Raw genomic sequence first — 21,073 nt, 5'->3', positions numbered from 1 at the left:
AGTTCTTGGAGCCGAGAAGAGCCTCTTACTTATTTGTGCCGGCCTCCGTCGACTGGATCGATCGGATCGAAAGTAGACCTGATATAACAGGGAAGGACTCTGGTGGTCCGATAGAACACGATGAGTCTTGCCAGCCAACCAAATCCCGGTTCTGGGTGTGTTCAAGCTTGCGGGACTCTGGTACCCATATCCGTCTCCGTGCTTCTTGCGTGTCGATGTCCTCATCATTTCCCCCTGATCATCCGTGCGGGCTTGCCACCCTCCTGATCATCGGGTGTGACTGGTATTTGAGTTCGAGGATCGTTGTAGGCATGTCCCCAGGTCAGGTCACTATCGACGATGAACAACCGAGCATGCCCGTCTGCACTTAATCTTTATTTATAATTGCATCTGCGAGTTGAGGCATGGGTTTATCCGCGTGCATGACGATCGAAGTGCCTGAGCCACTAAGGCAACTAGAGGTGGCTCGCGTTGAAGAATACGAGGACGAGGACGCATAGACTCTTGTATGCTGCTTAATCCTTCAGGCATCAATCCAAGACAGGACTACTTCGGACGGTGAGCAATGCCGTAAATTTTCAAGATTACATTGAGACATAGGAGTGAGATTTGTTTACTGGTTTCTTATTCAGTAAGGATGAATAGACGAAAGCATATTTAAGTTGTGTCTTACCAGAGGCTTCATCGAAGGGTGAAGCTAGGCAGCATTAGCCGCCGACCGCCGACCACCTGGGATATCAATATCCAAGTCATAGGCGGCGTGCATTCACGAAGGATTCCATTCTTCAAGTCCGACTCCGAGTGCAAATAATTTCCATCCCTATCAAGAGGGAAGCCGCCTGCAATGATCAAATGCAAGAAAGAAGCAGCGTCACAGATGCCACATGCATATGCTGCATGCACCGCGTGCGCGCTCTGATGCAAACACATCACAATTTCCTCTATTTGTAACGCTCGAGAGTATTTTCGCGCGATATGTCGCTTTTGAGAAAAGCAGACAATACCTCATGATTGGTGTGCAAGCCCCGAGGGTTTCGAAGATGAGCAACTGAAGTGCCTATTAGATTGATCCTTGGACAGCGCACGGATGCGCGCGCTCCGCTCCATAGCCGTTTGAATGTTCAATTGTATATCCCTGGACAGTCGGGAATTAAGATACAGCGCCTTGCACGTTCCAAGCATATAAGGAAGTAAGAGAGCCCGACGTATTTGAATGTCCTCTTGCAGCACCGATAACAGATTAATGCTAAGCGAACCTTCGCTGTCCTCGGGACTATTAGAAACCCGGAATGATAAAGGATTGACTAACTTTTCAGCGCCTGATGTTTACGCAGAATTACCGCTATATGTGAGCCAGCAATTAGAATTCCAGACGTTCACGGGTACCCGTACGGCCCTTTGGATTCGGAAAAGGTAGAATAGAAGATGTGCAACATGCCAAAGAGGGTCGGAGAGTGTTTATGGCTAGACGCGCCAGCCAGACGGCATTACGGCGTGCACGTCAACCGGGCGTATCGGACTGTTGATGATTACGGGAAGACAGTGATAGAATTATGTACCATGAGTGCATTAATGCATGCTTTTGGTGTCGGTACCTGGCTCGTCAAGAATTGCTTGACTGTATTGCATCCAGATCGTTAGTCGTTCCAGTTCTAGTGTGAGCATCATATCAGGTTACTCCGGTGCAACCCTCCATTAATTTTGATCTCGCGTGTTGGGAAATGGAAGCTAGGAACGGAAGGCTGAACAAAAAGAGCGGCTAAGCAGCCGCGTACGAAAGCCTAGTCCATGTTCGCCGGAGTTGCAGTGGTAACTGGAACACAGAACACACATTGACACATATTGCGCCATCACCCTAACATGGTGCATGTTGGATAAAATGGGGGACTGAGGAAAGCAGAAATGATATGTGACAGAAATCCGGTTGGACCGCGGAATAACAAGAAGGGGCGTGTATGGCGGAGGAGGTGTATGTCATGGACTGAACTGCGGGCTGTGCCCGTATAGAGGGGGTGAGTGCTGGAAACGGAGCGCGGATAGATTCCGATAGGCCGGTTGTCGGTGCCTGTGCGGCGCGTTTGGAGGAAGAAGGCGATGCATCGAAGGACGCGGGCTCAACGAACATGAGGTTGCTGACAAGCAGTCACCAGGCACCCGTCCAGGTACACGCTGCTGCTTCTCAATTCTAACTCAGATCCATGGGCCCCCTTGCAATCAATTCCCAACTGATTACTATCATTGGCAGTGTGCGCCTCTGCGCGTGCACTTTGCTGCCAGCAGGAAAACATCGCGGTGATTATTATCCACGAGAAAAGCACAGGGGGACGGCAGCAGTGCGACTGCCAGCTGTCACATCTGGAGGAGCATATGGTGCTCGGGGTGCTGCGGAAAGGGAAAAGAGAGAGGGATGGGGAAAGGAAAAGTCTATTTGGAGATTTTCAGGGCGGATGGGTTGGGCGAGACGAGTATGGATGGTGAGAATCTGCCTCCCGATAACCGGTTATTCATTTCTTGACTCGCCTGTCACTCGACATCCCTCTTCTTCCCCTGCGCACATCACTCGCGCTGCTATATCTCTCCAGCTTCCCTCCCCGCCCGTCCGCAGACTATTATTCCGCTGCGGACGCAATCTGCAATCCTGGCCGCCAATCATCACACTAGCGCAGATCGCGACCCCAGCGCTAGCGACAGTGACAACGCCGCCGCTGCCAGCTCCAGCTCCAGCACAAGTCAGAGCGCCACCAACGCGACTTCAAGCAGTACCGCTGCCTCCAACCGGCACGCGTCAGGTTCCACGCGTGCCGGAGGCGGTTTCACTAGCTTCTTCCACCACACAATGCCCTCGCGTACTGGAGCAAAGGGTGACGACCCGCTTGCGCTCGTCATGGCCCCGCCTCCAGACGAGACGCCGGATCAACAGGTAGCGCGTCTTGCCCGCGAAGCTGAAGCGCGACGTATCAGCGAGGCGATTGACGAACAGCTCAAGCAGGAACGCCTGCAGCAGAAGAAGTATAAAATCGTCAAGCTCCTCCTCCTTGGGCAAAGCGAATCTGGTACGTCCTGTTCTAAACGGTGCCTATGTCAAATGTCCTTTGCATCACGTGATTATCCATAGCTTTCTGCGAACATAGCTTGTGCGCTTCGAGGATGCTCAAAGCGCATATAGTGTGCTCGTGGAAGCTATGAGGAAGCAGTCTGGGCTGCCCGATCACCGTTTCATTTGAGGCAATGATAATCGATCACTGACTAACGTTCATTTGCCGTGTAGGGAAATCCACCACTCTACGACGTGCGTCCCAGTCTCTCGCACATATTAATTCAGTTGTAAGATGTGCCATTAATTATTGTAATTATTTCGTCCAGAATTTCAACGATTATACACGCCATCGGCTTTTCGCGAAGAGCGAATATTATGGCGATCTGTCATCCAGCTTAACCTCGTACGTTCTGTACGTAAAATCCTTGATGCAGTTGCAGAACATTCCGACGCGCTTTATGCCGAATCTCTCCATTTGCGAAATGCGATGGGCGGCGTCGACGACGGCGGAGGCGATTCAGATGGTGATGGTGATGATGCGACGTTTTTCACTGATCCTGGGTCACATTTGCACGAGCTCAGCATGCGATTACTGCCGCTTCGACATATAGAACAGCTTCTGATTGCAAAGCTAGTCCCGCCAGACGAGGAAGAGGCGACGCATTTCGGTTCTAGTACAGGTGGCTTTGTATCTGTGCTGGGCCCAAACGATGCGAGCGGAAGCGGGAGTAACGGGAACTATGCTGGGGAAGGCTTTGCAAGTGGGAGCGAGTTCAAGGGGCATCACGGTGGTACGGTGGGGCGGTTACACGACAGGGCCGGACGAAATCAGGAGATATTCGTGCGCCCAGGTACCGCGTGGAAAGGATTCGTTGCGCGCGGGAAGGACCGACCATCAAATCGTTCGCCCTCGCCCTCACAACACTCGCATACACACTCTTACTCTCAATCGTATTCAAAGGGCCATCCACACCACGGTCATTCTCTCTCTCATGATCTTTCACAGAGCATAGATCTGCACGACGAAACGACAGCCGTATTGCATTCGTGCCGACATGACATTATGGAGTTATGGCGTGATCCAACTGTCCGAGAAGTACTTCGGAAGAAGAAGATCCGACTAGAGGAACAACCCGGCTTGTACGCACTTTGTTACTTGTGTTCCTGCACCTTGAAGTCCATGAATGATTTTTTAACCATTATTTGCTTTCGACGATACAGCTTCCTAAATGACCTAGAGCGAGTAACATCGCTGAAATACATGCCCTCGGATGGTACGTTCGCTTGATCTATTCTTGTTATTAACGCCTCGATTTGAAGTAACCTGCTGGCATGTCCTATAGATGATGTGCTTAAAGCACGACTGAAAACTGTCGGCGTGTCAGAACATCGGTTCGAGATGGAGTCTGGTCGTGAAAGCGGGACAGAATGGCGAATTGTGGATGTGGGCGGGTCGAGATCACAGGTTAGCTATAATGTCATATCTCATTCTCTAACTCCTACTGATATTCGAAATTGGTGCCTCCTCCCCTTTAGAGACGTAAGCAATCTGACTGTATGCTTTCTCACATGGACCGAGCTGAATACATGGGATTTTATCATTCATCTTAGCTACCTGGATTCCGTTCTTTGAGGATGGTATGTTCCGTGAAGCAATTAACACACGTCATGGAAGTTTACTGACTGGTGCTTAAGTAAATGCGATCATTTTCCTTGCACCAATCTCAGGCTTTGATCAAGTCCTTGCAGAGGATCGAAGTGTCAATAGATTGGTCAGTGCTTTTTTCTCAATTTCATCGCTTATTATCTATCACGTTTGACTGAATTTGAACGCCGACCTCTTGCAAACAACCCACCCATGCTGAAACTAGGAGGACAGCGTACTGCTTTGGAAGATGATTTGTTCGAATAAACTATTATCAAATGTCGAGCTCGTTCTCTTCCTAAACAAGTGTGATATTCTCGATCGAAAGCTCAAGGCTGGCGTGCGGCTCGCGAAATATGTTCGTAGCTTCCAGGACCGGAGTAACGATTCAGACACAGTGCAGAAATGTGAGCTACCTGTCTGCTTTGCGACTCATTCATGCTCCCACTACCCACGCGTCCTTCCTTCCGCTATCTAAGATGAGGAGGCAACAATTGCATGAGCATGGGCGCAGAAGAGCATTTCATCACTGACACTTACTCTCGCCACAGACTTCAAAGCAAAGTTTGCTGCTATTCAAAGAGAATATTCTCCCAACCCAAGGAAGTTCTATGGATTCTGCACTTCTGTGACTGTATGTGTTTAACTCTACTCTGTGCTCGTTGGTACATGATTATGTCACGACCTCACCTGGTGGCTTGGTTTAGGACATAACGACTACATCTGGCATCCTTGCAAGTGTGCGGGATATGGTTATGCGGGAACATTTGAAGCGGTCGAAATTACTTTAATTCCGAACGACAGTCAATTGCAATAACATGCTAAAGAAATCCGTAAGTTCATAATGGTGAGTGTCTGTGTGCATCCAAGCTTCATTTTATTCCTGACAAACGATTCTCATTGCCTTTCAGCGCTTTCTTGGAGCATTCCACGTTTTCACGCTGAACATATCTTGTCGTACGGCTATCATATTACACGTGTTTCCATTCCAGTCAGCGCTTGTCGTTCATGTCTCTCGAAGACGCCGTTGGTTCTGCTTCCGCTGTTCTTCCTCATATCAAGGCATCACAACTGCGAGGCGATTTACTTTTTTCGTCCTCCGGCCTTATCGGGGTCGTCCATACTCATCGGACGCCTCACCCTGCAAGTCCGACCTCATCGCCACGAGTTTTTCGCCGGTGTGTACGGACATCATTCCTGTCTGATCAGACCGAGCTCCTCAGATCTACATCGCAACTCACATTGTGCGCCTCTGTTAAAATCAACAACTCCGACGTCATCCATTGTACTTTACTAGCTGTACCTACATTTGTGATGCACTATCTTTTCCCATTCCTCCCTCAAGAGTCATTTTTATTGTTTCTTTCCGCCTAGCTCATTTTACGAGTTTCATTTCCGCGGATCCAGCCTTTTTTGATTCATTCTTGACCTTTGATTTTGGGCATTATGAACTTTATGTGGTCCTTTTCTGCTTCCTTACGTTTGATAGATACATTCCACTATCTGCGAGGATAACACCAGCCCTGCCTTTACCTTACTCGAGCTACACTTTGCAGGGCCCAATATCTCTCCCTGCGTCTTATCTCACGCCAAGGCCTGTTTTCCTTATCAGCGGACGCGTATGCTGTCTGCTGCCATCCTACCTGTTCTTGAGGTTCCCGTATTACAAACTCATGCCTTACCTGCAGTTTCCTATCCTTTTACCCGACTCTCCATCTTCTCTGCATGATCTTCATTCCGTCAACTTGTTCGTTCCTTCCACACACAAGGAAGCTGACAGAAATTAGCCATACCATACTGTTCCGAAGTGGCGTGATCAACTACCGTCCGTGTCCCGCACATCGTGTACGATATTGTATGTTGCATATTCGAGCGTGTATATACGTACTGTGTGTACAATATTAATTGTATACCGCATACTGCATACTGCATAGCTAGATAATAAAGTGGAATTGAAGACACGAGAGAGCAAGTTGTGTTGCTTGTAAAAGGAGCCTAGTCTACAGTTGCTGTAATTAGTTGAGGTTTAAGTTCAGCTAAGTCACTACCTACCAAAAACGTTCAATAAATAGGAAGAAGTGCAATGCTTGCACAATGCCTTGAACACTGGAACCAAGGAAAACAATTCTAAATGATTCCCGAGACAAATTTGATGAAATAATGCAAATTCGAGGGTTGCATACGCAACAACACTTATACAGCTGGCTATTTATAGAGCTTGGTAAATTACATACCGGACTGTCCGTGCTAAGAATAGTCAGTTTCTTTCAGAGCGGCAGATAGACTCGGTCAAAACATCGAGATAGGCTTTGTTCGTGTGATGACAGACGGTCGGGAAATAATCGATTGAAATACTGGCGGCCTTGCTTTTGAACCGGTACATCCAGCTTTAATTGCGAGTGCATATGATATCCTAGCATCCTCATGATGTTGTATAATTCTTCACTGCATCAGACTACTGAGCACCGCGTATGCATGCCGGACGGAGATTACAAATTTCGATGGCCGCCATAAAGGATGCGAATCAGCGCATCAGTGGAACAGGAAGGGCTCATGCCGTCCCCAATATTACTGGCACCGACATAGCCAGTTTGATGAGGCACATCCGAGCGTTTCATAGATCATAAATCCAGTGGATTTTGACATTACGTAACAATTCATGTTCCACGGATAGACACAAAAAGGCAAGAATAGTCAAGATTAAGAACCCGGAGTTCAAACCCATAACTCGTGCGAGCAATCCTGCGGAATGAAGAGCAGAAACGGAGGCGAGGAAGTAAATACGGAAGGAAAGATACGTCACCGGTTTGCGGGCTGCGGGAGTAGTCATTCCGAGCGGCCGCCCGTCCTTAAGTGCTCGAGCTTGTATGGCTTGAGACGGTTTCAATCAGTTTCAAGGACAGAAACTCTGCGTTATATTTAGATTCCGCTAGTATGCCAGATAGAGCTAAGTCGGATTTATGTGCACTGCGGTTGTCGGTGTCAAAAGATTGCGGCGCTCGCAAGCTGCAAGAAGCGGAGGTGCGGCGTATGCTATACACATTTGGAGGGGAGGATTTTCCTAGGAGATCCCAACAGCTTGATGCGAAAGACTGGCCAAAAGGAATTGTTCGGGTTTCCGTGTCGTTGTCTGAGGTGACTTCCAAAGCGCTTCTGCATGAGATTGCACTTCGAGATCGGAGCAGGACGTCAACATCATTTGAATTGCAGAGCTAACCTTGCCTGTATGTCACAAAAGGCAAAGATAAGAGTGGCCGGCCAGAAAAAAAGCTGGAGATATAGCATTGTGGACATCGCATTTCCATATCTGTCGCACTTAACTGCCAATCGCAGGACAGGCATGCGGCAAACAAAACGTTGGATATCCGTGTCTGCCGCTTTCAAACCATATGATTAGCTCAAATGGACATCATAAAAAACGTTGGGAACACGAGCTGGCTGATACACGCTGGGGTTTTTGTTTCCGCGTCCATAGGAAGCATTTCACCGGGACAATCGGTTCTTACCGTAGAGATGTGCTCTTGTTGCGGGTGGCGAGACTCAACCTGGTATGGTATGTGGTACCAGATAGTCCAATCGTATGTGTTCAAGGCAGACAATTGGGTTTGAAACACAAGGAACGGCAAAAAGTCGCATGTAAAACGGGTCGTACGACAGGAGAGAAGCTGGTTGGGAACCCGATGCGGGAAAAGAAATAGAAAATATAAGCGAGTAGCGTAATCGTGGGAATATTGGGGACTGTGCCAGTCCCTCCCAAATTTATAGTCGATCTTCCTACTTTCGCCCTACACCCCCGTCCTCTTGCCCGCCATGTCCGCAAAACGTACGTCTCCTGCATCCTCGCTGCCACCACTGCTTCTGAGTTCTGTACTAATAACGCGCATATGTTCGTCTCTTCACAGCGATCAGGGAGTTTGACGCGAAACTCGTACTTGCCTACTGGCTATCCCGCTCACCGTCCCTCTCTGGCGGAAAGCCAGAGTCGGATCTCGCGACCCAATTCGTGTATCCTCAACCAAATGTTGCGCAAATCGCGTGGGATGAGGCAACAAACACGATCACCGCGGACAGCCAGATCCCGCAATGGGTGTTCTCCACCAAGCTCGTTGCGAAGCCTGATCAACTCATCAAGCGCCGTGGCAAGGCGGGTCTACTTGCTCTCAACAAAACCTGGCCCGAAGCGAAGCAATGGATAGCGGAGCGTGCAGGCAAACCTGTTCAGGTAAGCGCACGTTCCTGAGTTTTTATCTCTTAATTCGCGAAGCCTTTGAGCTCTGCATACAATCACTCCATTTCGCAAGGAGTCCCAACAATTATCAAATTTCATCATATCTTTTCAATCTTCTATTATTTATATTACTTCGAGCATTATCGATCGGGCTACTGAAGACAGACGGACGCGTTTCGCGTTCGGAGTCCTTCCCCGCAAAGAATGCAGTGTCCTCACGTGATCTAAATGAGATGCTAAATTTAATTTTAAATTTGCCGTTTAGGTCGAAAAAACGACGGGTGTCCTCACCAACTTTATCGTCGAACCCTTCCTCCCACATCCATCGAATAATGAATTCTACATCTGTATTACCTCTGCTCGTGAAGGCGACACAATACTTTTCACCCATGAAGGTGGTGTAGATATTGGTGATGTTGATGCTAAGGCACTCAAGCTAGATGTTCCCGTTGGCGTGTCTTTCCCCGCACGTGCGGCCGTTGCGTCTACTCTACTCACTCACGTCTCCGACGCTAAGAAACGTGAGACTCTCATCGACTTCATCACGCGTATCTATGCCGTGTATGTGGACCTCCATTTCGCATACCTCGAGATCAATCCGCTTGTTGTCCTTGATGGCGAGGGCGGCAAAGAACCAACCGTGCATTTCCTCGACATGGCCGCCAAGCTCGATCAGACCGCTGAGAGCATCTGCGGTCCTAAGTGGGCCATTGCACGTGACGTAAGCGTCTCCCCGTCCTCTCAGAGCTCGACAAAGGTCATCGGTGCCGACCGCGGCCCTCCAATGGTCTGGCCCGCTCCCTTCGGAAGACAGCTTACGAAGGAAGAGGCTTACATCCAAAAGCTTGATGCATCGACTGGTGCTTCTCTCAAACTCACGGTTCTTAATCCCGAAGGACGCGTGTGGACCATGGTTGCTGGTATGTTTTTCTTCGTATCCGTTTAAGGGAAAGTATTCAGTACTTCGCTTTCAGGTGGTGGTGCTTCTGTTGTATACTCGGACGCCATTGCCGCTCATGGATTCGCACACGAACTTGCAAACTATGGCGAGTACTCGGGTGCACCGTCAGAGGGTCAGACGTACGAATACGCCAAAACCATCCTCGATCTCATCACTCGTGGCACTCCAAAGCAAGATGGCAAGATTCTTATCATTGGCGGTGGAATAGCGAACTTCACGAATGTTGCAGCAACCTTCAAGGGTATAATTCGAGCTCTGAAGGAATACAAGGCCGGTCTCATCGCTCACAATGTCAGGATTTTTGTCAGGCGTGGTGGTCCTAACTACCAAGAGGGTTTGAAGGCAATGCGGCTGCTCGGAGAGTCACTCGGCGTACCAATCAAAGTGTACGGCCCTGATACTCATATCACTGAGATTGTTCCCATCGCACTCGGCGTCAAGTCAACGCGGAAATCTGGTGTAAGCTCTGCTCGTTCTATTCCCCCATCGGCGCCCGCTTCGCCTCCACCCGGTAAGGTCGTTGGGGGTGCTCCCTCGGACGAGGCGTCTGTCGGTGCTATTCTCCCATCTGGTGAACGGACGCAACAGGACGACCAGATTGTACACTTTGCTGATGGCAAGAAAGGAATTTCTCGCCCATGGTACAAGCCTTTCGATGCGGAGACCCGCAGTTTCGTGTATGGTCTCCAGCCACGAGCCATTCAGGGCATGCTCGACTTTGACTATTCGTGTGGGCGAGCCACACCGTCTGTTGCTGCGATGATCTATCCCTTTGGTGGTCACCATATCCAGAAATTCTACTGGGGAACAAAGGAGACTCTCCTGCCAGTATACACTAGCGTCGACGAGGCGGTGAAGAAGCACGCTGATGTTGACGTCGTTGTAAACTTCGCCTCCAGTCGTAGTGTCTACAGTAGTACACTTGACATCATGTGCTATGCGAACCAGATCAAGACGATCGCGATCATCGCTGAGGGTGTTCCGGAGAGACACGCTCGTGAGATCTTGCATCTGGCGAAGGCCAAGGACGTTCTCATCATCGGTCCTGCCACAGTCGGTGGAATCAAGGCTGGGTGTTTCAAGATTGGTAACTCAGGAGGGTAAGTAAGCTGTGGTTTGGAGTGGATGGCCAACACTGACTTTCTTTGGCTAGTATGATGGATAACATCATTGCATCAAAGCTGTATCGTGCCGGTTCCGTTGGTTACGTTTCAAAGTCCGGAGGCATGTCGAACGAGCTGAACAATATTCTCTCGCTTGTTACAAATGGCACATATGAGGGTATTGCCATTGGTGGTGATCGTTATCCCGGATCAACATTCATTGACCACCTCCTTCGGTACGAAGCTGACCCCGATTGCAAGATGCTTGTCTTGCTCGGAGAAGTTGGTGGTATCGAAGAATATCGCGTGATTGAAGCTGTGAAGTCTGGCAAGATCCGAAAGCCCATTGTTGCATGGGCAATCGGAACGTGCGCGAAAATGTTCACAACTGAAGTGCAGTTCGGACATGCTGGCTCCATGGCAAACTCACAAATGGAGACTGCAGATGCAAAGAATGCGGCGATGAAGGCTGCTGGTATTATCGTACCAGAGACGTTTGAAGATCTTCCGGATGTTCTGCGTGAAACGTACGACGCACTCGTCTCCGCAGGCAATATCGTACCGAAGGCAGAACGCGAACCACCTGTTATTCCAATGGACTACAAGTGGGCACAGGAGCTCGGTCTTATCCGCAAGCCTGCTGCATTCATCTCGACTATCTCGGATGAACGTGGACAGGAACTGATGTACGCCGGAATGCGCATCTCCGACGTATTCAAAGAGGAGGTCGGTCTTGGTGGCGTTGTAAGCTTACTTTGGTTCAAGCGCCGCTTACCACCGTGGGCGACAAAATTCATCGAGATGGTGCTCATGTTGACTGCTGATCACGGGCCAGCTGTTTCTGGGTACTTGCTCACTTCGTGCTCCAATAATGTGTGCTGATGTCCCGTCTTAACAGTGCTATGAATACCATTGTTGCGACCCGCGCGGGCAAGGACCTTATCTCTTCATTGGCTTCTGGCTTACTCACGATTGGTTCTCGATTTGGAGGCGCACTCGACGAGGCCGCTGCTATGTTCTCTAATGCACGTGACACTGGCCTCACCCCGCGTGAGTTCGTCGATGAGTCGCGTAAAGCTAACAAACTCAGTACGTCAGCTTTCGCTTTCTTTCAATGAGGACAGTGTTTCTGATTCCCCGCTATAGTTAGTGGCATTGGCCACAAGATTAAGAGCGTCAACAACCCGGATCTGCGTGTCGAACTTGTCAAGGAATACGTGTTTAAGAATTTCCCAAGTCACTCGTTGCTCGACTATGCACTTGCAGTTGAGAAGGTCACGACGTCGAAAAAAGATACGCTTATTCTTAATGTCGACGGATGCATCGCTGTGTGCTTCGTCGATCTCCTTCGTGACAGTGGTGCATTCACTCCGGAAGAAGCAGACGAGTACATTAAGGTGCGATCAGCTGCCTGATCAACTGTATTCAAGTTATTGATGGATCGGCCCCAATTTAGATCGGTACACTCAACGGACTCTTCGTTCTCGGTCGCAGCATTGGCTTCATTGGCCACCATCTCGACCAGAAACGCCTACGCGCACCGTTATACCGTCACCCAGCTGATGATATCTTTATCAACATGGCTGATGTTGCACAACCCCGCGTTTCCGTTAAGCTGGGTTAAAGCGCCAGACATACAAAAACCCTCTCATAGCTCACCTGTCTTCACGTCTCGAAGACGGTGAGTAGATTATTCGTGTTTCTGCTTGCGTGGTCCTCAGTTGTGCAAATTTCTCGGTTAGCCAAAAATTCTACTTGACTTTTGATCACCACTATGTGTTTCACGTTGGCCGTTTAGACTCTTTCCATTATCTGTAGGTAGAAATCAAAGTTCACTCATAGATTATGTAAGAAGGACATAATGTAAATCCATATCCTTTGACCAATGCAGGTGCGAGAGAATATCAATATGGTGAAAGCTGCGTGTACATAGCAACGCATCAAAATCTGGCGCCAAATATTGGCGAATCTGGGCATTCAAGGCGCTACGTCGGTCAAAGTGCACATGGTGTTTCAACGTTTTGCTCAAGCACGTCCACAAGCGCGATACTGTCATTGTTTTCCGAGTACCGCTGCCCAGATATTGTAATTGTTGTTTGAGTTTGTTGACCATGATTTCGATAACAAGTGAACATCATGTTAGGGTATCCATCTCGATTACCTGTAGACACCGGTGAACCTACATGATCGAATCCCTTCCAAGTTTGGCTAACAAAAAGCTTATGTGTAGAGGAAATAAGTGTATGGTGCTGTGGGTTTAGCACTAGCCAGGGGCTTGCATAACTGAAGCAGTGACAGTACAATCACTGAGTAAAAACAAAAAACAAGCTTTGTGGTATGACAATCCTTCCATCGCTGTAGCCTTTGAAGCGAATAAGAGGCAATTGGAAAACATGGCGCTTTAGGCGTGAACATTTGAAGATTCGTTTTTTTAATCAATAATTGAACGAATGTTGACGCAGATTTCAAATTCTTCAGTGATTTTGATTTTTCAATATGCATCTTTCGAATGCTGCCCGCATTTTGTCGACGGCGTTATGTAGACAGTGACAATTGAACGGAACACTTCCCTTTGATACTCGCAGCTAGTATCAATAAGTAGGCAGAACCTTTCGGAGGGGACAATTAACATGTCCTGTGAGCTGACGTTCTTTGCTAGACCACGCGTGGATATTGAATTTTATGTTTTTGTATGCTAGGAACCCCGTACAGAAATGAGTAGTGTAAGGATCCATTCTAGCAATTAACGCCTGACCCTAAAATGCTCGTATCCCGCAGAGATCTAATACCAGACGCGTATGGATAATCCGATGAGTCAGAGAGCGTTTCAAGTGTACCACCTACAGCGGCAGTGGCGGACTCTGCTTGTATGCCGGTGACCACTACAGGCCTGCTCAAGAGTAATCCCCGTGGTGCCAAACAAGAAAGCAAACATCACTGCAGACATAGGCAGTTATTTCAGGATAATTTGCAGAGTATTGCTAACTCCGACATACACTCATGCAATTCGCAATAATAAGTTCTTTGTGTTAGCAACAGAGACAGAGCCCAAGGAGAAAAACCTTCGAAGATGAGGCAGATGAGGCAAGGAGTCATTTTCAAAGTAAACGACTGTTTCTATGCGAGAGCTGTTACCGTGAGTAATATCGATGACGGTCTGGACAACTCTGGAGGAGGAACGTTCGGGATCGCATATTGTGGCGAAGGGTGCCACCGGTCACCCAGATGCCTCTATCGTACGACAACTCATCATTGTGGACTCGAGGCGAGATGTATCAACGGCAGAAACAGGGAGACGGATGTCCTAATAGAAATTCTGTTGGGATATGGAACTTACTACTGTGCAATGCATAATATCATAAATATTAAATATGTATAGAAGACTACCTAAGTAGTGGCACGTGACTGATGTTACACGTGCTATGATGAACTGTGCCTACAGAGTTAAACAAATAATCGTACATTATGTGTGTGCATGGGCCCACCACGGGTGCATCTCGGTTATCGTATTGAGATCATTAATGTACTTATCACTCGAAAGAGAAAGCTGGTATGATTGATTTGACGACAGTTACTTTTATTAGTTCAAGTTGACAATGCATCTCATCTTTCATAAAGGTACATGAGCTTTCGAACATGGAATTCTGACAGTACGATTATTGAAACATATTGTGGTCATCATGGCTCAAGATGTAGCTGAGACGGTGAGTCTCTGCCTCGCGATTTATATTGCATGTGTTTTATGGCTTGAGATATTATTTCAACTTCCAGTCGATCGTGATTCGAAACTTGCGTACATTCTCATGCTCCACGCAGTATTAACACGACAATCATGCCCTTTGTCTTTGTCTTATCCTATTCCTAGGGACCTGAAGATCTCGCCTAGAGGTTCTCTTAGAGATTGTCAACAGCGGTCGCGTCTCACGATCTTCGGACATACTCTGGCGCCTTGAATGCCGCACTGCCATTGCATGTTTTGAAATACAAGGGCACTTAGATAGCACGTGGTGCAATGCTGTGCTTGACTGAGCAAATCTGATTTTGTCTCGTTACTAACGAACCTAGAGTTTATTCGAACGAGAATAATGGAGCTGGCGCTCGGCAAAATCGGAAGTCGGAGCAGACTGCTGTCCGTAATACTGTGTACGAAATTCGGTGCTCTGTCCCCCCATTCTCCGAGCAAACGAGTGGCGTCGGATTCCCTCAGAATTGCATTTTTGGCTGTGGCAAGGCATGTTGTAAATTCCTCGTTTAAGAACTCAAGAACTGAGTTGCTTTGTGTCTTTCGCCACCATAAGAATAGAGACTCTATGTGCTTGATAATTCCGGAGCGCGTACAAGCAAGGAGTATACAAGTCGAGCAAAACTTCAACATGCCAGGGAAGGCTAGCAGTTGTGATCTCTGGCTGATGAATGAGTTGATGAATGGTTGACGGAAGCAAAAATAGGCAAGTGAATCTCAATAAATCTCGCCCCTGGACGACGCGAGCCCGATCACGATCTCGGACATATTGTCGCGTCGTCCGCCGATAGCGCCTTCGAAGGGATTTTGGCAAGTTGTCGCTATCCAGGCCTACTAAACATTCATGAGCCGCCGCGACCACGAAAAGTACATAGATTGCATGACCGCTCACAGATCAACTCTCAATGAAGGAAGGGTCCATTCTTCTGTCAGCTACGCATATAGTTTTCTCCGCGGACTTCCTTGTTTAGGAAGGGAGAGAGAAATAGAAAAGCACTAGTCTCCGCATTCAGAGCAGAGTATGCATCATTTAGCGAAGACTGGCTTACTGCATATCATACAGGTACGGAACAGAGTTCAAGCCATGTGTGGACGAGAGCTGAAACAGGCGTTCATGACGTACACTGCCGCTGATATCACTGGTGGTCTTTGCGTCTGACTTTTGGGCTCCCACGTTCCATAATGCGGAGCGGAAGGCGGGCGGAAGGGAGCGGCAGTCCATTTTTCATTTGGCACAGCCAATCGCTAGACTAAAATTTGATCAATGTCGTGCATAGGGAACAGGAAATCATAGTTGCTAGAAGTATCCAGGCTTTTAGGCCTCCGCTGTGATTGTTCGTATGAGCTTTGGAAGTCAATTCGATCCGCTAAAAGAAGGTTTGACTGACGGATGAAGGGACCATTCTACCTGGGCGCTCTGATACAGATGTTCTTGAGCGGCTACTCTGTGCGGTGCAAGCACATTTAATGTAGACGAAATTTGTTTTCATTTCGACTACCTTGGTGAACAACCCCAATCAAAAGCAACCATCTGCCCCAATGTCCGTCTGACTTGGGATCGCTTATATCATGTTTCTACCATTCATGAAGTATGATTGTGATTTCATGAACAATTCGGGTTCCGCCATATCGAGGATGTCTGATGGCACTTTCACGGGCTCTACCTGCTGTCCATGGCATCCGCGTCAGTCGTGGACAACGAGCCGTGGTGCACAATGCTTAAATGAGGGTTTGCTGATCGTTCCAGGTTACCAATAATTGTCCGAACACTGCGTGCTACACGGGCTTCTCGGCGAACATTACAGTCTGTTTAAGCACGCAGAATAAAATAACCAGGAGCGAGAGACATGTAGAGAGACTGCTGAGCCTGACCTAACTGTATAAAGTTATCCGAGTGGTGTGCTGCTTGACCAGCTGAACAACTGAACGTGCTGCGAGATGCGCATTTAGAGCGAGGAACGAGTTCCCTGCATTTACGGCTCAGGCCGACTGATCAGAATATACTCCCACTGTCCCCTTTTTTCATTCTCTGTATTCTGTTTTGTTGTGTATAGAGGAGGTTGAGTTTACAGTCTGGGAAGGCTGATCAGGGTGTTTCATGTTGCGAGATCGGCGGATGAGACTGCCTCGTTGTGATGATCTGAGAGAGGTGAAACAGTTCGACCGCCTTGTCTGATTTCATTACCGTAATGTTGTGTAGAGAGGGACAGGGAGAGAGTCGAGAGACGAGCAGGCGAAGATGATGCTGCGTCATCGTGGTTATCACTCGTACCAGAGCCGATAAAGGAAAACGTATGACTTGCGCCGGATCGACCATCGCTCTGACTCTCGCTAGATCACCAGCCATCAGTCCTTTCCAATACGTTGCTGCTGTTCGTTGCGCTACTGGCAAACGACCTTGTTTTCTTCAGACGAGAAGCTATATCCGTGGATGACAAACGAGCTTCGGTGCCTTTCAGCGTTAGATTGCCTTCCAATTACAATTCCATCACTGCATCTGCCTGCGTGGCATTTTTCAGTGATCCGAACCTCATTTGTTCTGTCTGTCTCCACCTCTACTCAGTACTCTAGCGCTGCTGCTTATGAACCAACTTTATTGTCCTATGCGCTTACCATCCTGGCATTTCTGCTACTGTTGGCGTGCATACATCTCTGCACTGCAGTTGAATTGTTAATGCATTCAGAATACTAATGGTAGACTACACTCGCTTTCAAGTTGTTCCAGGTGGTTCCTTGCATTGAGAGATGCGATCAAGAACAATCAACATCCCTTATTGATGGCTGTCGTTGACCCCAAAGCTATGAATATACAGGCAAGTGACAAGACCCTGCGATGGTTTTCCTGTGGCACTGTCTACCAAGGTCTTCTTGTCTGAAGCACTTACGACCTGGCCCTAGAAGCAGATCGCGTTTCTTCGCGACCCTCTCTTCACGATCATAACTTCAGCGTTACAGTGGTGCCATCTTGTCATTGCCAGGCAGCCGTTGGCCCACCTCCCCGTAGAAGCCATCCGGGTCACTGACAGATGATTTGCGATCGTATAAGTTTACTTCCCAGGTGGTTCCCATTTACGAGCATCGCCATCGCTCCTGCCAACATCTCTGTCGTCACGAGTGGCTCACGACCTCCTGTACATTGTATTTCTTCGTTGCGTTGCACTGCTCTGACCCGATCATTTCACTTTCGCTTTTAAGGACGCGATTAGTACGCTACGTCGCTTCCCCAGGAGCTATCGAGAACCGCACGCGCCACGTAGGGACGCGCGCCTGTTGCTAGACTTCCGTCACTGACAACTATTATCTATTGCGCTCGCTATAACATAATCACTATACGACATTCACTCGCAACACTAGTCTTCTTCCGCAGCAATAATACTTACGACTTGGCAAGCTTAGAATATCACCAACGTATAATACCCGAGGAGATCGAAGCCAAACTTTCGTCTCGTTTCTCTCGACTTCCATATTTCAAGTAATTCTGATTGGGCGCAATTTGCGGACAAAATGTCATTCACGAATCCTTGGAGCGATCCCAGACAACAACAGGGTCTCCAGTCTCCGTTCCAGCCGCAAGGAGAGTCAGCGGGACAACCTTTGCAGCAATATACGGAGACCACTTCACAAGTGCGTTGCTATTCATTGCATATGAGATGGCGTCTCTTACTGACCCGAATTATAGCGCGCTACCCGGATTGGGCCGATCCGTACAATGGCATCCGGCGAATTTCACACAACTTCGAGATCATCAGTCTCAAGTTTAAGCGGTGCAATAGGCACAGCTTCTCCGTCGCACCAACGACCAAGACCGTCGCCGGACCATTCCTCGAATTCATCTCCATCGAGTGATGTGTCAAATCAGTCACATCAGCGCGAATTGCACCTACAATGGGATATGGGGTTATCGGGCGTGGATGTATCAAACGGTCACACTCTGCACACCCAGGATTTATTATCTCCTGGGAACACCCATGCTGCCCTTCTTCTTGAAGGCCTTGACGTCAACCAAGGCATTCATTCCCCCTACACACCCTCCTCGACGCTGTCTGAGCTCCCAGATCCCCAATCTGCTGCTTTCGTGATGTCGCACACGCACTATCCACCACCCTCCGTTGGTCGCTTCTATCCTCAGCGACCTTCGTCAACAAATGGTCTGGGACAATCCTCCCCTATGTTGCTCCAGTATCCACAATCTGCTCCTGCAGAACACTTGGGATTCTCGCAGAGCAACACTGCAATTACCAATATGCACGGCACGCCCTCACCACCAAATGCCTTCACCTCAGTAACTGGATCCCCGTCTTCGGAAAACGAAAGGCTCAGGCAGATAATTCGCGAGCTCCAGTCTCAAAATCACGAATTGACCTCGCGTGTCGAACAGTTGCAGAGTGAAGTGGCCGCATCTCGATTCGCCCAGGCCAGCAGTATCACTTCACCGGCGGACTCACTTGCAAACTCAAATTTCACTCTGTCCGTCCAGGGACACATGGATGCATCATGGCGACGCCGCAGCGAAGCGCGTGTAAAGAAATTCTGTTCTCCAAACAGAGCTGGAAACGCTCTATGCGCCTGGCACGACACACGACGCGAGCGTCGTGCGTACCCTCCTCGAATGGCTCCTCCGGGAACGCTGAATTGCGGATGCACTCAAGCAGAAGCCCTATTTGAAGAGAGCCTTTCACGTCACGGTGTTGGGAGCTATCTACCTGGCGACAATGTTCGCATGGACCCTGCACTTCGCAATCCACTCTTGCGCCTCCTCGAGACGCGGTATGGCTACCGTGACGGCGATTTCGAGCGCGATCCCATTACTGGCCAGTGGATGGAGAATGAGGGACCCGAGCGCTGGGAGGCTGAGCTGCAGCGCAATGGTGGAAAGGCACACCGTTGATCGGACAATGCTTCGTCCGTTAGTCGGGACGTCTATTCTCATGCGGAACCTGCCGACCGCTCTCTAAACAAAGGAATTTTCATCCTGGTCATCTTCGGCGCTGTAGATATTTTTATGATTTTGACTTCGCATTTACTATAAATATTTATTGTTACATAGCTTTCATTAGGACGGTATTGCTCTCACCTATCTTTATACTCTCACTTTCCCCTTCCTTGCATGCAGTACTTACCAGACACGCTCTACGGTTGTAATTCGCACTGTCCCTGCTGTTCACTCTTTGCTCCCATCCTCGTATACCCAACGCATCTGTCTCGCTAGATCCACTGTCCTTGATCTTACTATGTGTACAACGTTAATTAGTACTCATTCGGCTGCCGATGATGCCGACGAATGAAAATTTTCATTATGCTTAAACGTTGTTGCTTATAACATTGAAATGATGGGGGAGGTCGCCTTCTCATCACGACTTGACGAAAGACAGCGAGGAAATGATGGCGGATATTTATGCCTAGGTGGAGTCTGGCGGAGATGTTCCTTCTCCCGTAGCGGAGGGGCTTAGACAAGATCGTGGCGTGTGGAAAGGCGTAGAGCTTCCGAAGACTCGAATTCGCTTCCTAAGCGAAAGTTTAAGATATCAGAAATGATGCGGCATTGAAACGTGAAGAATTGGTAGAGTGGAAGCACTTTTTTTACAAACCTCTGCGCAGGCATGGGAACTCGGAACACGAAGCTGTTCCGCCACGGTAGTCACTGATCGCCCTCAGAAGATTTAGCAATAGCCCACCAAGGCTTGCCTTTCGGAAGTAATCTGCCTTACAGCATGGGGGTATGAGGAGGTCAAGGCGATAGACATCAACGCACGGTGACCAAGAAAGAAACCGGTACGTGTTGGAATAATTATAATGTCCGATTTGAACGTGATTTCGAGTCGAGGAGATTAGAAAGCATTAACCGGACGAAATTTTAATAATTCATACGTGGAATTGGATGGAAGCACGACTTCGCCTGTTGATGGATCGATAAAGACTGAACGTGTTATTTCTACCGCAGGCCTATTCGGACAACTGATATATACACGCACAAAAAGAATTGTCAGCGACCGTTCGAAAGGGGGCAAGAACTTCCAGAACATCGAGCGTATGGATAACGTCGCTGGAAGAAGACAGGGTAGATTAGGAAAAACAAGTCAATGTTAACTTACACTCTGAATATTCGCGGGATGGGATAGCAATGAATTTGCGGCGTGTGTCCATGATTCCTCGGTTCCATTTCACAGGTGTATTGCAAAATTTCTTGGATTTGACATTTAGATTCTTCTGATATTTTTGAGTCTGTGTTAGATTCCAGGGAGACCTCCGCAACTTTTGACTTTTGTTGTGTCTTGGACATTTTTTCTATCTGGACTAGAGAATAGAGAGGAGAAGAGAGAACTTAAAAACTGGACAGATAAGGAAATCGGGGCCGGG

General features: G+C 48.5%; 5 protein-coding genes across 5 annotated transcripts; 3 read left to right on the top strand and 2 right to left on the bottom strand.

The window, feature by feature from the left end:
- Positions 1–2,567: 2,567 nt before the first annotated feature.
- FOMMEDRAFT_103694 (G-alpha-domain-containing protein) lies at positions 2,568–6,501 on the top strand. The gene is made up of 12 exons (XM_007263660.1): positions 2,568–3,053; positions 3,269–3,289; positions 3,364–4,177; positions 4,259–4,311; positions 4,381–4,502; positions 4,574–4,577; positions 4,649–4,675; positions 4,733–4,809; positions 4,909–5,089; positions 5,234–5,316; positions 5,390–5,529; positions 5,594–6,501. Exons 1-11 carry the CDS (start codon positions 2,837–2,839, stop codon positions 5,471–5,473), a joined length of 1,683 nt encoding a protein of 560 aa, XP_007263722.1. The 5' UTR covers positions 2,568–2,836; the 3' UTR covers positions 5,474–5,529; positions 5,594–6,501.
- A 1,970-nt stretch (positions 6,502–8,471) lies between these two features.
- Positions 8,472–12,846, top strand: FOMMEDRAFT_17859 (ATP citrate lyase). Its single transcript, XM_007263659.1, has 8 exons — positions 8,472–8,505; positions 8,585–8,904; positions 9,176–9,830; positions 9,885–10,971; positions 11,025–11,819; positions 11,873–12,063; positions 12,121–12,371; positions 12,431–12,846. Exons 1-8 carry the CDS (start codon positions 8,493–8,495, stop codon positions 12,596–12,598), a joined length of 3,480 nt encoding a protein of 1,159 aa, XP_007263721.1. The 5' UTR covers positions 8,472–8,492; the 3' UTR covers positions 12,599–12,846.
- Positions 12,847–15,074: 2,228 nt separating this feature from the next.
- On the bottom strand, positions 15,075–16,909 carry FOMMEDRAFT_138986 (uncharacterized protein). The gene is made up of 5 exons (XM_007263658.1): positions 16,105–16,909; positions 15,766–16,042; positions 15,609–15,712; positions 15,273–15,550; positions 15,075–15,205 (listed from the first exon to the last, which is right to left on the bottom strand). Exons 2-3 carry the CDS (start codon positions 15,936–15,938, stop codon positions 15,646–15,648), a joined length of 240 nt encoding a protein of 79 aa, XP_007263720.1. The 5' UTR covers positions 15,939–16,042; positions 16,105–16,909; the 3' UTR covers positions 15,075–15,205; positions 15,273–15,550; positions 15,609–15,645.
- A 2,290-nt stretch (positions 16,910–19,199) lies between these two features.
- FOMMEDRAFT_77801 (uncharacterized protein) lies at positions 19,200–19,604 on the top strand (the record flags this gene model as incomplete). Its single annotated transcript, XM_007263657.1, has 1 exon — positions 19,200–19,604. The coding sequence occupies one exon, from the start codon at positions 19,200–19,202 to the stop codon at positions 19,602–19,604; it is 405 nt and encodes a 134-aa protein (XP_007263719.1).
- A 940-nt stretch (positions 19,605–20,544) lies between these two features.
- FOMMEDRAFT_79508 (uncharacterized protein) lies at positions 20,545–20,996 on the bottom strand (the record flags this gene model as incomplete). The annotated part of the gene is made up of 2 exons (XM_007263656.1): positions 20,545–20,671; positions 20,809–20,996. 2 exons carry the CDS (start codon positions 20,994–20,996, stop codon positions 20,545–20,547), a joined length of 315 nt encoding a protein of 104 aa, XP_007263718.1.
- Between the last annotated feature and the right edge of the window lie 77 nt (positions 20,997–21,073).

This window comes from Fomitiporia mediterranea (genome assembly GCF_000271605.1).
Source record: "Fomitiporia mediterranea MF3/22 unplaced genomic scaffold FOMMEscaffold_3, whole genome shotgun sequence".
Classification (NCBI taxonomy): Eukaryota; Fungi; Basidiomycota; class Agaricomycetes; order Hymenochaetales; family Hymenochaetaceae; genus Fomitiporia; species Fomitiporia mediterranea.
This window is presented reverse-complemented; position numbering and strand designations above follow the sequence as displayed.